The sequence below is a fragment of the Hippocampus guttulatus genome, chromosome 9 (assembly GCF_054856545.1).
Source record: "Hippocampus guttulatus isolate MCC_2025c chromosome 9, RoL_Hgut_1.0, whole genome shotgun sequence".
NCBI classification, from domain to species: Eukaryota; Metazoa; Chordata; class Actinopteri; order Syngnathiformes; family Syngnathidae; genus Hippocampus; species Hippocampus guttulatus.
The window spans coordinates 6,533,680-6,549,158 of record NC_141269.1 but is presented as its reverse complement, the minus strand read 5'-3'; the positions used below and the strand labels follow the sequence as shown (position 1 = coordinate 6,549,158).

Here is a 15,479-nt window from a genome sequence, read left to right as displayed (position 1 = left end):
ACTGGAAACAGTTCAAGCACGAGCTGATTGGTTAATAACAAAGGCCGCATTCTGAAATTAATCGCAGCAGAGCGTGTCATCATCTGCCTTTTCAAACACACTCTTAGTATGCCGTCAGAATGCGCCCTGTGCAACTTTCCATAACATCACTTCTGATACAACTTAGGAAAGTTATTCTTTTTGGATGAAAATGGCTTACCTTAACTAGAATCTTGGCGATAACAATTGTAGCCAAGAGGTGGATTTCTGGTTGGTCTTTTGGTGCTGTAAATCCTTGTTGTAGTGTAGTAACACTTTTGATGTCATGACGACTGCTTCTTGTTTATTCTTCTACTTTTGTTTGGTGATTGGCAAATACCGCATGCTATAAAGACTTATACTGTGACTGCTTCGTTTTTCTTTCTTTCTTTCTCCAATAGAAACAGCCATCCCCCAGGAAATCCGCGCGGAGGCTGACCCATTTCCTGGGAGATGGTAACATGGCCACGTCACATGTTCAGATTAACGAGGTCAACACATTAGCGCGTTTGCTGATGGGCCATATGAAAATAATGTCAAACAGGTGCTTCTACGGATTGACATGGCTCTGTGGTGTGACACGGGCTTTTTTGTCTTTTTTTTTCCCTCTGACCTCACTCAGTAAGCACATGTTCAAGCCCGCACTTGGCATGCTAATGTGTCTGCGTCGCGACTGACACTTTTGGTCTGTCTGTCTCACGTCTTGGAAAGAGACAAAATGTTCGGACGGTCTATCGAGTAATAGCTATTTGTCACACACAGCTGCTCATGCTTTCAGCCTCGTGCGCTAAAATAATACGCTTTTTTTTTGTGCCAATGTCCCTTAGCAATATTATGATGTGAAATTGTTTTTTTCTTTTTTTTTTCGATTTGTGTCCAGTCTTGGGGTCTGACTGAAATAGAATAAGGCTGTGGGTCGTTTCAGGACTTCTCACAGAAAAACAAGAAGTTGTTGAGAAACAAAAAGAGTTGTAAATGCGGGTTACGAGTCAAGCCAAGTGGCAGCGCGTTTTAGTGGTGTCATGCATCATTTCACTACTCCGTTACAATCGAACTGCATGTGATTTCTTTTATTCAAATGACAGACTTAAGTCTTGTGATAGGCATCTTAATCAATTAAAGACTCAGTCATGGATTGCACGACAGCCCTAATCAAATGTTCATTTTTGCCAAGACATTTGGGACAGTCATATGCTTTCCCAGTAGCAACATGACAAGTGGCCACCATCTTTGTCGAATTTTCGCTAAAAACACGGTCGGACTTCAAATGCCTCTAAAATCCTCCAGAACAAATACATTCACGAAAAACCGTTGACCGCTCAAGTACATGGCGTATTTTCCTAGCCCCATTGCTGTTCTCACCAATCATCTTCCATTTGCGCTTGAGCTCCCAATTCTTGAATAAGTCTTAAGACGGCTACAAAAAAAAAACGCCCGTATTTTTTCACTTTTTCACATCCCTTTGATCAACTAGTGACCCAATACTTTCACACATGCAACCAAATCTGACGTGTCATCAAAGAATGCGCACGTTTGATGACAGGATGTTTGGATTGTGTGTTGCATTTACCTCCTGACACCCGCTGAGTCAGTGTGGCCGCTTCCCTTATTGACCAACTTTCATTCGTCCTTTCCAAACAGCCCAAGTTGCAGCGGAGCTCGGACGGCATGCAAAGTTGTGAAATCTCCTCAGACGGCGCTGATGATCCTCTTAGTAGCGGCCTACGCACTCCTCAGCAACCTCGAGTAGTTGTGATCGGTGCTGGCGTGGCTGGCCTCGCTGCAGCCAAGGTCCTGCTGAAGAGGGGCTTCACTGATGTCACAGTTCTAGAGGCCTTAGACCGCATCGGTGGGAGAGTTCAAAGTATTGACCATGGTGAGAAAGTGACGGGGGGGGGGGGCAATATAGAAAAACTGGCGCCATACTGACAGACGAAGGTCTTGTCTAACCACTCATTGCTGCCAGATAAAATAACCTGAGGTTGTCTTTAATTGATGACAATTTGGCAAAGTACAAGATATCACCTGACTCATCAGTTGGGGCCAAGTTCTTATCCGAAAATATCTCGTGGCACTACATTTACAGTACATACTTTAACTGAAGGAAAAACAATATGGCATGAGTGTCAAGATAGAAGTGGATCGCCCTGGCCGGTGTAGCTATATTATAATATTACAAAGAGCGGAAACGTGACAAATATCGGAAAGAGTATGAATATTTGAGAGCCCGTTTTCTTCCATTCACTGACTGCACTCGTGAATTTCTGCAACTCTTCACACTTTGCTTCTTTTTCACCTGCAGGTAGATATAAATATATTGAAGTAATATTGTAAACCAATATACTGTATTTACTGGATATACTTTCTTGGTACGGCTGAGCGAAGGCTGTCTGTCTGTCTGTCACTTTATATCTGTAAATGTATATTTTTGTTGTTGCATTTCAATGACACAGACTCTGCACGCTTCACTTTTTCCATCTACAGGTACATATACAATTATAGCTACAGTTAAGTATTATTGTAAAACACAATATATGGCTGGATTTCGCGTTGAAGCGATTCCTTTTGAATTGGCCCCTTGTAATTCCGATGCATTGTCTCGCAGGTGAAACAGCTATGGAGCTCGGAGCGACTTGGATCCACGGCGGCAATGGGAACCCGGTGTACCACCTAGCCGAGGACAACGGCCTGCTGGAACAAACCACAGATGGCGAGAGGAGCATCGGGCGCATCAGCTTGTACAGCAAGAACGGCGTCGCTCACTACCTGACCAATGTTGGCAAGAGGATCCCCAAGGACCTGGTGGAGGAGTTCAGCGACCTTTACAATGAGGTGAGAGGACAGCAGGAGCACATTATTTAAGCCCGACTGCCATCATCATCTTTGAACGTTGCATCATCTAGTGAGAGCCCAATCAAACATCTTTGCGGGACAAGACCTTAGTGACAGTCAAACGCTTTGTGTTGTGCAAATCATAGAGCCCTTCATTGTGCATTATGAGCACGGCGGTATAATGCAGACATTTGTAAAAGCGGTGTAAGTGACACACACAAACACACACACACACACACACACAACCCTTGTTTTGTTGTTGTTTTTCCCTAAGCGCCTATGGGATTTTTTTTTTCAAAATATCACACACCAGACGACCAAAACTGGATGTAGCAGATTAGGAGTCAAGCATGTTATTAAAATTAAGCGAAGAAGGTCAGCACAGTAGTAGTTTCTTTTCTTGACTATTTCCATTGCAGTCCCAGAAAAAAAAAAACCTGAATTACAGACCCCCACCCAACTGGACTTGCAATGCACAAATAAGAGGGCCGTGTATGGAGAAGGCATCCCGAAGACCAAAGATACGCAATCCACCTTAAATGACTCCTCTCTGCATTGGGGAGCAAGTGGGATCTTTTCACTGTCCGTCTGATCTCTTGCCAGAGTTGACGTCCAGCGGCTTGTGTGGCTGCAAACAGTAGAATCATATCTGGAAAGCTTTCAACTCTTCATTCAACTCTGCCACAACCAGATCACATTGTTCTTCCAAATTTCCCTCATTTCAAATTGCAAGAAACCTAAATTGCCCCACATGAGGCACGACTAATCTCTCCAACTGAAAAAAAGGAGTGTGACCTCCACGGCTAAAATTCACTCTTTAATCCGTTGCGTGCAAAGACGTGTTTTACAGCGGCATGAGTCAAGTAGAACTGGAAACTGGGAACTCAGGTTTTTTGGGGGGGGTTTTTTTTTTTTGCAGTCAAGTGACTCAAAGTGGCACCAAAAATTTCAAGGAAATTAAGGTGTACAAGACAAAAACAAAACAAAGAATGTGACCAAAATGAGACAAAGACGCTCAACATCACAGCTGACCTGAACTTAGCTTGCTCACTTCCCCAACCACATTCTCAGTAGTTTATTTTTTTATTTCTTCTCTCAAAGACTTCTTTTTTTTTAACTCAAGTTCTAAAGGCTCTGGGTTATTCATCTTGGTCTTTCCCCCCTGCCCCCACACATAAAAAACTGGAACATCCTGGCATCTGAAATGGCCGTGTCGACGTTTTACATCCAATGTGGGATGTGACCCATGTTTTGACTAAACCGTCCGAATTCAGCTGGGAGCGACTCCAGTTCACCCGTGGAGGCTAGGGTGGATGGAGAAAAGGTCGCGCGGTCTCCTGAAACTTCTATTCCAGTTCACCGCTGTGGCTGTCTTCCTCATTTGACCTCCGTCGTCGGCACATCCTTCTTCCTCTTTTCGCAGACTGATGACGGTCCGTCTCGTTTGCCTCTGTTGCCTTCCTTTAGGTGTACCAGCTGACTCAAGAGTTTTTCCAGCATGGGAAGCCCGTTGGGGCCGAAAGCCAGAACAGCGTTGGCATCTTTACACGAGATGTGGTGCGCAAGCGGATTATGATGGATCCTGATGATTCCGAGAACACCAAGAAGCTCAAGTTGTCCATGCTTCAACAGTACCTCAAGGTGTGTGTGTGTGTTGGGGGAGGGGGGGGCATCTTTGCGGGCGTTACCCCCTGCGGTCTTCCACAGCTGCGGAACAAAACACAGCTGGTGCACACTAATTGAAAATCTATTTTGAATACATCCATCCATCCATTTTCCGAACCGCTTTATCCTCACAAGGGTCGCAGGGCGTACTGGAGCCTATCCCAGCCGTCTTCGAGCAGTAGGCGGGGGACACCCTGAACCAGTTGCCAGCCAATCGCAGGGCACACAGAGACGAACAACCATCCGCGCTCACACTCACACCTAGGGACAATTTCGAGTGTTCAATCAACCTGCCATGCATGTTTTTGGAATGTGGGAGGAAACTGGAGTACCCGGAGAAAACCCACGCAGGCACAGGGAGAACATGCAAACAACACACAGGAAGGCCGGAGCTGGAATCGAACTCGGTACCTCTGCACTGTGAGGTTGACACGCTAACCACTCGACCACCAGGCCGCCTATTTTGAATACAGTCCTCCTGAAAACCCGGACCAGATGGTCAATGAGGAAACGTCCACAGCAAGCAAGGCCTCCTTGACCGTTTTGTCTCATCTTCGACTCAGCGAACTCCCTTCTCTGATCGGCTGACAAGTTTTACTTAAAAATATCCAGTAAGTGCTCGTACGGGCCAAATTCTGAGACGTCGAAGGATCAAAATTACCGTGACGTTTCAAACGTTGACACACAGTAAGAACTCGACTTCACTAGTGTAAAATGGAAGATTATCGGTGAGAAGCGCAGTGTGGGCATAGGTCATGCACTTTGGAGTCAGTTGTTATTTTAGGGAATTTGTTAGGGGGGGGGGGGTGAGTTTAGAGGCATTTGAGGTACTGATTCAATTTTGTATTTTTTTTTTTCAAGAAACTTCCACAGAGACAGCAGCCACCTGTGAAGTTGCTAACAAGGTTGTCACAAATTTAAGGAAGGTTGTCTTTCCTTAGGTCGAGAGTTGTGAAAGCAGCTCACCCAACATGGATGAGGTGTCTCTGAGTGACTTTGGCGAGTGGACCGAGATCCCCGGTGCGCATCACGTCATTCCCGCAGGCTTCAATAAGATCGTGGAGCTCCTGGCCAGCGAGATCCCCCCTCATACCATCTGCCTTAGAAAACCAGTCCGCTGCATCCACTGGAACTACTCTGCCCAGCGTGACGAGTCGATCGGCAAGCGTGACGACTTCAACCGGGACAACAACCACAATCGAAACAACGCTGGGCGCCACGGTCCCCCGAAGGCGGGGAAGCCCATTTGGGTGGAGTGCGAAGACGAGGAGTGGATCATGGCCGACCACGTGATCGTGACGGTCTCCTTAGGTTTTATGAAGTACAACCACGAGGCCATGTTCTCCCCTTCTCTACCAGAGGACAAGGTGCTGGCCATTGAGAGGCTGGGCATCAGCACCACGGATAAGATTTTCTTAGAGTACGCCGAGCCATTCTGGAGCCCCGAGTGTAACAGCATTCAGTTTGTTTGGGAAGACGAGGCCCAGCTGGAACAGCTGACTTACCCCGAGGAGCTGTGGTATAAGAAGATCAGCAGCTTCGACGTGCTCTACCCCGCAGAGCGCTACGGCTACCTGCTGAGTGGCTGGATATGTGGCGAGGAGGCCGTCTACATGGAGCGCTGCGATGATGAAACTGTCGCGGAGACGTGCACAGAGCTGCTCAGGCACTTTACAGGTCAGAACAGCCACAAACAAAATGCATTATGAGCACGTGTAAGCTTGTAAGACATCTCGTCGTCGCCATCGTGTAAAATCCCACATTCCCAAACAGGTTTGGTTCAGTCGGTACACATTGTACTGTACCAACCCACTTTTAAGCACGCCTTTATACCAGTCCCAGTAGCTAAGCCCACCGCTGGTCTTTGATTGGTCTCAATGTCCACTTCCAAGAGAAAGGAGCAGAACAAATCGTGTCATTTCAAAAAACGGGATTCACATCAGGGAGAGGAATTTACGCTATTTTGATGTTTGTTTTCTGTTAGCAGTGCACAGCCCTGTACCATGCGGCATTTGTTTATGTAATTCATTGACAGAGACTCTACATTCTTCCGGGTGGTATCACGTTCAGATGGTATAACGAGTAAAAATATTGCGGCTTGTTGCTGGGTAGGTAAATTAGTAAATGTAAAGAAAAAATAAAGCAATTGTCTAAACTGTTGTGCAGACAATCAAACCATGTCGTACAAGAGTAAAAGAACTTATTTCTCAGGAAAAACAGTAGCTAGCTATTTCTCTGCTTTGTAAAATAATGGATATGAATTGATGTTAGCTATCTAGTTAGCGAGTTATTCGAGTCTGTATCAAGTCCATACAGTGGAGACCCGCATACTCGCGGATTCCCATAATCACGGATTTCTTTTCATTTTTTTTCCCAATGTTTGTTTTGTTTTTGAGGGGTTTTCTCCCCTCCCCATTTCCCCATTTTGGTTGTTGTTGTTATTGTGGAAAACGCATGTTGAAGGTTGATCTGCGTTTTTTTTGAAGATTTTTTGAGTTAGAAATAAAATAAAATAAATTATCCCAATACTTTTCAATGGGCGTTAGTAATGGAGAGATTGTTGCTCTTTGCGGGCCGGCCCAGTCCCTCCGAATAGCGGGGGCCCACTGACTTATTTATTTTACCAATCGTAGACACGCTAACTCCCATAGTTGGCTGCCAATGTTGATTTAAAGCCAGCATTATAAGATAAGATAAGATAAGAAAACCTTTATTAGTCTCGCAATGGAGAAATTCCCAATTCACAGCAGCAAAGTTATGAAAGGAAGAAGTAGAACAACAAAATATAGGAGCTGCTGGAAAGGCAGCCACTCTCGCGGCGCCATTTTGAAGTCAAAATAACACAACACAACACAGGACACAGACAGTCGTGCAATCTTTACCACTTTTCTGCATACATTTTGTTGTCTGAAGCAGTTATAGATGAAAGAGGAGAGGATCAAAGTGTCCTTTCACCAGTGGATCAGAGACATCATGCTGAAAATGTGCACACGTCTGCTACAAGCTTAGTTTTGAAAGCAAACACGAAGCTGTAGCGTCCATTGACGAAAAGAGATTAGTTCACTTCTCCTGTCCCACGTAATCCGCTTCAAACTCCAAGTCGCGACTCCCAGTTCCAAATCCGCATCGGCGCTCCGCGCTAACGCTCCTTTCTTCTCATCGTCGGCTCCTCAAGACTTACATCCATCCAGCCGCAGACCGTTCAACAGCACCGATCTCTCCGCTGAACAAAGCGGGGCTGTGAAAAATGCTGCCCATTCCAGGCGCAAGACACAAGCGCCTCGGGACTGTCCAGCAACGACAGTCAAATGGCGCCGACATTCCTCCCAGTCAAAAACAGTGCTGGTATACCCATGCTGCCGAGAAGGCGCAACCACCAAGCACAGAGTCTCCTCCTTGATGAATGTCGTGGCCAAAAAATGCTGAAAAAAGTCCACATCAGGTCCACGCGACGTAACAACAAACACAAAGTGACAAAACAAACACAAAAACAAAAAAAAAAGCAAGGCTCATGAGAGCACTTGCTGACGGCTGCCTACTCGGGCGCCATCTTGACTTTTTATTTTTACTCTTGATTATAACGCTATCTTTACCTTGAATTTGTCAAAGGGTGACGGTGACTGCTCGCACGCACAACAAAAGTTGCGACGTTTCATGCAAAGAAACAAACACAAAAACAACAACAGCTCAGACTGACGATGAAATTGTTTAGCTATTCCGAATGCGTGTCTAGCTAACTAGCCCGTGCCAACTGGAAATGTGGTAAAGAAATACTGCCGCCTCTGATAGGCCAGATGAAATGACATTTTGTCCAGTTTCATGTTGCCATCCAATAGGCATTCATTCTTTACTGATCTTCAACATTTGAGAGTAATTGTCTCCAAATATACACACGGTAGCCGAGGTGTACAGTTAGAACACCACGCGCCATGATTTTGAATCAATATTTTCACATTCACTGTGAAAAGATATTCATTCCAAGGCTGCTTTCAGATCATCGTATCAAAACAGTACAGTTGCAGAATCTAACTACAGCGCTGTGTGCCGATTATGGTATGTGAATATGAGCCAAGGCAGCTGCTCCAGTTCTGAGGTTCTGGGTTTGACTCTTGGCTCCCTCCTTCCTATGTGGACAAGTGCTTTGAGGAAAGGAAAAAAAAAAAGAATGGACCACACACTGATTACTATCATCAGCCATCTAAGATTAACTTCATAATTGAAACGTAGGAGGTATCATCTTTCAAATCGGAGTTGAACCGAGCTGCTAATGCCACGCGGGTTCATCGTGAACTCACAGAAGTTGGTCAGCTTTGTGACTCTCTGTAGCACGAAAATTTGGCCGCATCGTCAGTGACAAAATCAGGTTTGGACCAATGACATCATAAAATACACCAGTGTTGACTAAATGACTCATTTAGTGTTAGTCCAGTAAGCAGTGTGTGTCAACAACTTCAATAACTCGCCGTGAGTCAGATAAAAGGCAGGTTTGGCTTTTCTTGATTTTTGATACATTCACTACATAAATATGCGCATGTTTGAGAGATTATGAAGAATGTAAATAGAAATACAGTGGCCAAACTGTCATAAAATCTTGACGTGCTCTGACAATGTTTTAAATATTTTAACACTTTACTGTCATAACTGCTCATATTCTGAGCATGATGAGATGATTTGTGTACACTAGTTTTGTCAAAAGGGGGTGGCTAGCTGTAGATGAGTTGACTCCGTGCACCAAACTATTTAAGAAACCTAGAATGGGTGTACGCACCATTTAATACGTCACGAGGGCCGCAGGCATGTTGGAGCCTACCCCAGGTACACCCTGAACCGGTTGCCAGCCAATCGCAGGGCACACATAGACAAACAAGCATTTGCTCTCACAATCACACCTAGGGACAATATAGAGTGTTCAATTAACCTTCCATGCATATTTTTGAAATACATGAGGAAACCAGAGTACCCACAGAAAGCCACGCAGGCACGGGGTGAACTCCACACAGGAAGGCCGGAGCCAGAATCGAACCATGCACCTCTGCCCTGTGAGGCAGACGTGCTAACCAGTCGCCCATGGGCTGCCAGAATGGTATTTCGTTTGGATTCGTTTCTTTACTGTGGTCTATAAGAACCCAGACAATAACCACCAAAGCATCAACACCATGCATTTAGCATGTACACAGTCATAACCCCATGTTACTGTACATTAACGACGGTATTCAGTCGTGAAATCTTTCAACACATACAAACCACCGACAAATGAAGCTCGATGACATTCACTCCAGATTCAACACGCACTTCTACCATAACAAATTTGAAAGGCAACTCGTGCCAGGATGCGCAGATAATGGAGAACGACCGTGGTTTCGACTCCGTAAGCAGCAGCAGGAATAGGTTATTGTCGAGCGTGGGATGAAGTGCTTCTTGTCATGAGGCCAGCGGGAGTCGTATGCTGACTGTCAGCTGCACACAGTCTGGTCAACGGGGTTTAATCCCATCACTAGCGTTTTAATTACACATCTACTTACCAGTGGTTTGTCGCAGATTAGGAGTCGTGGTTACACACTCCGATTTCCATCTTCAGTGAGACCCTGTATTAAAAGTGCAAGGATGACCGTAAGGCAAGGCAAGGCAGCTTTATCTACACATTGCACATTCCGTAAAAGAGGCAACTCAATGTGCTTCACAGAAACAAAACCAACACCTTAAAAGCAGTTAGAAAACACAACAGCAAACGACATTTAGAAGCAGAGGGAAAAAAGGTACATTGACATCATTCAACACATGAACAGAAAACTTTAAAAAAAATTAAAAGTAAATTAAGGAAATAATATTTAATAATATTATTTTAGTATTTTTATTTTATATATATATAATACAATATAATAAAATAAAAATGAAAAAAAAGGAAATAAAAGTAGGTTTCTAAAAATTACTAAAAGACCATACTGTGAATTTGATTTAAATTTTTTTTTTTTTTTTTAAAGCATTGTCAACGGTATGCGGGGCGGCAAGAGTTGAACCTGGATTTAAAAGCATTTACTTTCGGGGCAGACTTCACTTCTGTTTGCATCTTATTGCATAACAGCTAAATGTGGCTTCACCGCGTTTGCTTTCAACTCTGGCCTCGACCAATTGACCCGAGTCTGCAGAAAGTGAATTAGATAAAAGGGATTAGGCTCCCGATAAAAATGTCAGTTTGAGTAGTTCACTCGCAAGCTGTCTGGGAGGTGCAAGTCAAATCAAGGCAAGAGAAATGACAGTAAAGACGACAATGTGCAGGATGTCAGCGAATTCTGTGACAAAGTCAGAGCGTGAAGATTTTTTTGGACGGTGGGGTTGTCAACGTCTCCTCCACGTTTATCATAGTTGTGGATTTTTTATTAGCTTTTAATTTCATTTTGATTTTTGTTTTTAAGCTTCTGATAGTTTTAATTAGTTTTTAGAGCAAGTTTTTGTTTGTATTTTTTCACGAATGCCGTGTGAATTGTCAAGTGCTGTATAAAATAAAAAAAGGCCACTAAAGTATTGTATACTCCAGTAAAATACAATTCTCAAATGACCGATTGACCTTTGTTCTTCTGTGCGGATGCACAGCAACGCTGAAATAAATCCATTTAAAATGAACCCGGAAAGCTCATGAATGCCGTTGACTGACAAAAACGAGGGACATTTTCAATGTAATTGCAGTTAGTCTTAGTTTTACAATCCTAAGATTGTCGTTTCAGTTTTTCATGAATGAAAATGTTTTTCCGTTCAATGTAAGTGATTTCATTTGTTTTCGTTAACTCGAATAACCTAACTATGTCTTCTTTGATATTTTTTGAATTGCCCCATGGTACCGACATGTTTGCACTGCAGATGATCAAAAACCTCGCTGGTAACGGGAGCCCTCTTGCTCCTCGCCGGCATAACAATACGCATCTTTGTTGGCCAGTTAGGAGCAAACAAGTTGTGCATCTGTAATTTCATTTGATCATTCGCTGTGCTTACTTTAGTCTTGGGGCACTGAAAAATGTACTGAAGGTCCATTGTCCACTTTAAAGGCCCTTGCTCTTTGTCCGGAAGTTACTGTATTTTTGGTAATGTCCTGTTTGTCGTGTAAAGATGTCGTGGCAAAAATGCCCAAAGGCAGGTGGTGACTATAGGCTAACAAAGCGTTCTGATAGGCTGAGGACAGAGGTAGAGGTACGACATTACACCTGCACTCCCATTGTCATGAAGAAGTACATTTATTGAACTTCCCATGCTCGACGAGCTCAATAATGAATATACACCAGCATGAGGAGAGATTAAGTTCCATTTCTTCTAGCGCTCCAACGAATGATTTTTAAGAAGCGATTCATCCGAGGCTGATTTTGTCAATGAACCGGATCAAAATTAAATCTCCATCGCTTTTCTCAAAAACTTGACATTTCAAAGTGACAGTGCGGAAAATACACAAACATGACTTAGGATTCGGTAACTGGTTTGGCTTGTAACGTGTCAGAAAATAGGCCCAGAAAAAATGGCTTTCTTAAGTAAAAGCAAATGTGTTTTGTTTCAAGTGGTCAATAGCAAATTTTAATCAGAGATGGCTTGATGTGTCCCGAAACGTATTTGACAGATTTTACAAAAATATCTCTACTTTTTTTTTCCAAGCAGATCTGTTTTTTGAGATATGATCTTTTGTTTTTAAGTTTAATAGGTTGCGCAATATGGATTTTACCATGCAATGTAATTTATAGCGATAACGTTCCAGAAAAAAAAAAAACACCTCACGTGAGCTCCGTGATGTAAACAACAAGAAGAAAGCAGGAATGACATTTGCGGCGTGCACTTTTAGTAATCGATTTGTAACAATTTTATTGATTCGCTACTGCAGTCCTAGTACTGTACTTAAAAGGTAAATGTACATAATGACTGCTTATCTTACTTGATTAAAAAAAAAAAAAAAAAAAAGACAATTTTTAACATTATGTACATTTAATTCACTGATTTGTGATTAGCATAGCGCTCTTTGAAAAATGCTGTCATAGAACAATTGTGAACAACCTGTTTTCCCGGTGTAGCAATCGAATGACGTCAAACAACGGGAAGTTACGCTTGAGGTTTCTGAAATCAACAGGAAGTGAAAATGTCACCACTTGAAGCAACCGGCCACTGAAAGAGGAACTCTGACGAACACGACGTAGTAACAGGCCTCAAGCAAACCAAGTACGAGGCATTTAAATCAAATCGGGAGAACGTCATTCACTCAAGACGCAAGTCCAGTCTCATGGAAGTCTACCGAGACTGCATATCATGTAAAATGATGCTAATCGTCTTTTATCTACAGGGAACCCCGACATTCCAAAGCCCCGGCGCATCCTGCGCTCCTCCTGGGGTAGCAACCAATACTTTCGAGGGTCCTACTCCTTTGCCAGGGTAGGCTCCAGTGGCGGAGACTTTGAGAGGCTGGCCACGCCGCTGCCTGACGCCAACAGCACCAAGGCTCCGGTAACTGTTACGAGACTTTATTTTTTTAATGAAAAAAGTGTATGCGTGACACAACCTTTTGTCATTAGTCTGTCAGGTGAACTCGTTGTTTAAATAATGTTTAAATGTTTTTAAAGTTCTCGACTGGTTCAGTTGAATGGTAAACAATAAATTGCCCTTAAGTGCCAGCAGACTATGTTGCGAATCAAGGAAAAAACCTGCACCGTCATGTAGATTATAAATATGTAAATATATTAAAAGATATGAACCGGTTTGATGATATGTGACTAAGGCAAAAGTCAAACAAACACTACAGTGCCTTTTTTTAAGAACCATTGCGCGACAGAATGTATGATGGGGGAAAAACAGATAGCCTCCCCTACCCCCCAAAATGTCACAATGACACAGACGCCATTTTCACCTTGAATACTGTATCTCTCTTGCTTCCTCTCGTCAGCCCCTGCAGCTCCTGTTCGCTGGCGAGGCCACCCACCGCAAATACTATTCCACTACCCATGGTGCATTGTTGTCCGGACAGCGAGAGGCCTACCGTCTGGTGGAGATGTACCAGGACTGGCACACCACTGAACACCACAAAGCCTAATATGTAAATATAAGCAAAAAACAAACAAACAAAAAAACCTTTGATTCATCTGAAAAACAAACACTTTTTAAAAAATAAATCTTACGGCTTAATTTATATTATATAATATATAGGTGGTGGGCATTATTACTTTTGGTAATGTTTTTCTGTACTGTAGATGCAAATCACGCCACATTTATGTCAGGTGAAACACTGAAAGTTTGCCAATGGTGCTATGTCATTTCTTTTCTTGACCACTCAAAAATTATGCTTTTTTTTTAAATGCAAAAAAAAAAACATTTAATGTCTTTAATAACACAGTAACTGTGGTTTAACCTTTTTTTAATGTCAGTGCCTTCTTGATCTAATGTTTTAAAAAATATATACATAGAAAAATGCTGAACTTTTAAACAAATTAAATGGTTCTACTGTCATCTCACAAGACCATTCTGTTGTCATTGTCCTGTTTTTTTTGGGGGGGGGGGTCACGGGACAATTTGGAGAGGAAACAGAAGAGAACGTGCAGACAGCTAAACTTTGATGACGAGATGATGGTGAGTGGCCAAAGCTTTGATCAAAAACTAGCATTCCGTTTTATCGGCATATTGATAGGTGGACGGGTTATCTCGGCCAAGTAAAAGTGCCGATAGAAGCGGTGCGTTATCAAACCCTACGTAATTGAACCGATCAGGACATCTGGGCCGGTCAGTGGAAGACAAAGTGCGAGTGATGACTGTGTCAACGCCACCGAGGAGCCTCGATGAGAGTCGACACAATCCCACGCAGAGCGGATTGGAAGTACAGACTGTTATGTTTGTGTACCCCTGTATCTACATATATATTCGGTATAAGGACTTCGAATGCAGATAGAATCTTACTTAAAAACAACAACAAAAAAACATTTCAAAGTAGTCTCCCAGCACTGTCACCAACTTTTCCCATCTGTGCACAAGCTTCCATATTCCCTCAGTGTAAAAAATCTTTGGGGGCTAAGAAAATGATTGATTAATATACAAGCATACCTCGGTTTTCGACCATATTCCGTTCCAGAAGGCTGTTCGAAATCCAATGCGATTTTATTAGCTCATGACGAGGGGCTAATACACTATGCAGAAATAACAACCAAAAAAGGTTAGATTTGCGTAAATTACAACAAACACGGCTGCTCACAATGAACGAACGTTATACGAGGCTTCCTCGTGTAAGGAAGCCGAGAGGAGTCGAGTGGCATGTTCGGGTTTGCTCAATTTGGTCGAAGACCAGTTTTCTGTCGTAATCCAAGCCATAAAAATCCCGAATTTTATGGTTGACATCCGATTTGGTCGATAAAAGAAACGTTCTAAAGCCGAGGTTTGATTGTGTTATAAAATATAAAATAAAATGCTGGAGGGTTTAGCCGGGGCTCCACGGAATTCTGATGGGACTACAATATTGTTAACATGCACCCATAAAACCACTCAGGTCCATGCAGTCATTTTGGACACCTGAAAATAGGGATTCCTAGTTACTTTAAAATATCATTTCGGCTTTCTCCCACCAAGAGGAACTCAAACAAAACCCATCTTTTGAAGCAGGTTTATTGATGACAAAAAATGAGAGATAAAACCATATATTGCAGTCATCGTCAGTTTGAACCTTCAACACCATTTTTCTTTTGTATTTTGCCGTCACGAGTGAAGTTCGTGGATGCCGTTCGCATTTGCAAAATACACACAAGAAAAAAACCGTCACACTTAATCACTGGGATAAGTGTTGAGATAATATGCAAAATACGATTCAGATAAACGGGTAGAGTAGAATCGTTCATACGTGAAGTACAAGTATGTACAGTGTGTACAATTTGAAGAGACTATCGATGCACGACGGTGACATTTGCTTAATCGGTTAAAGAAACAAACAAACAAAAAAAAGACTGACACCTGCAATGGCA

General features: G+C 43.0%; 2 protein-coding genes across 2 annotated transcripts in view; one reads left to right on the top strand and one right to left on the bottom strand.

Moving 5' to 3' along the window:
• Positions 1-413: 413 nt before the first annotated feature.
• smox (spermine oxidase) lies at positions 414-13,996 on the top strand. Its single transcript, XM_086119532.1, is given in 8 exon segments — positions 414-474; positions 1,660-1,894; positions 2,624-2,850; positions 4,318-4,491; positions 5,457-6,192; positions 12,827-12,987; positions 13,424-13,555; positions 13,557-13,996. Coding segments are annotated over 8 exon segments (1,689 nt in total). The 5' UTR covers positions 414-471; the 3' UTR covers positions 13,578-13,996.
• Positions 7,378-15,479, bottom strand: part of fbxo41 (F-box protein 41) — a 34,268-nt gene continuing 26,166 nt past the window's right edge. Inside the window, exon 14 of the mRNA XM_086119533.1 lies at positions 7,378-10,100. The gene's annotated coding sequence lies outside the window, so the exon portion shown is untranslated. The remainder of the gene's footprint in view (positions 10,101-15,479) is intronic.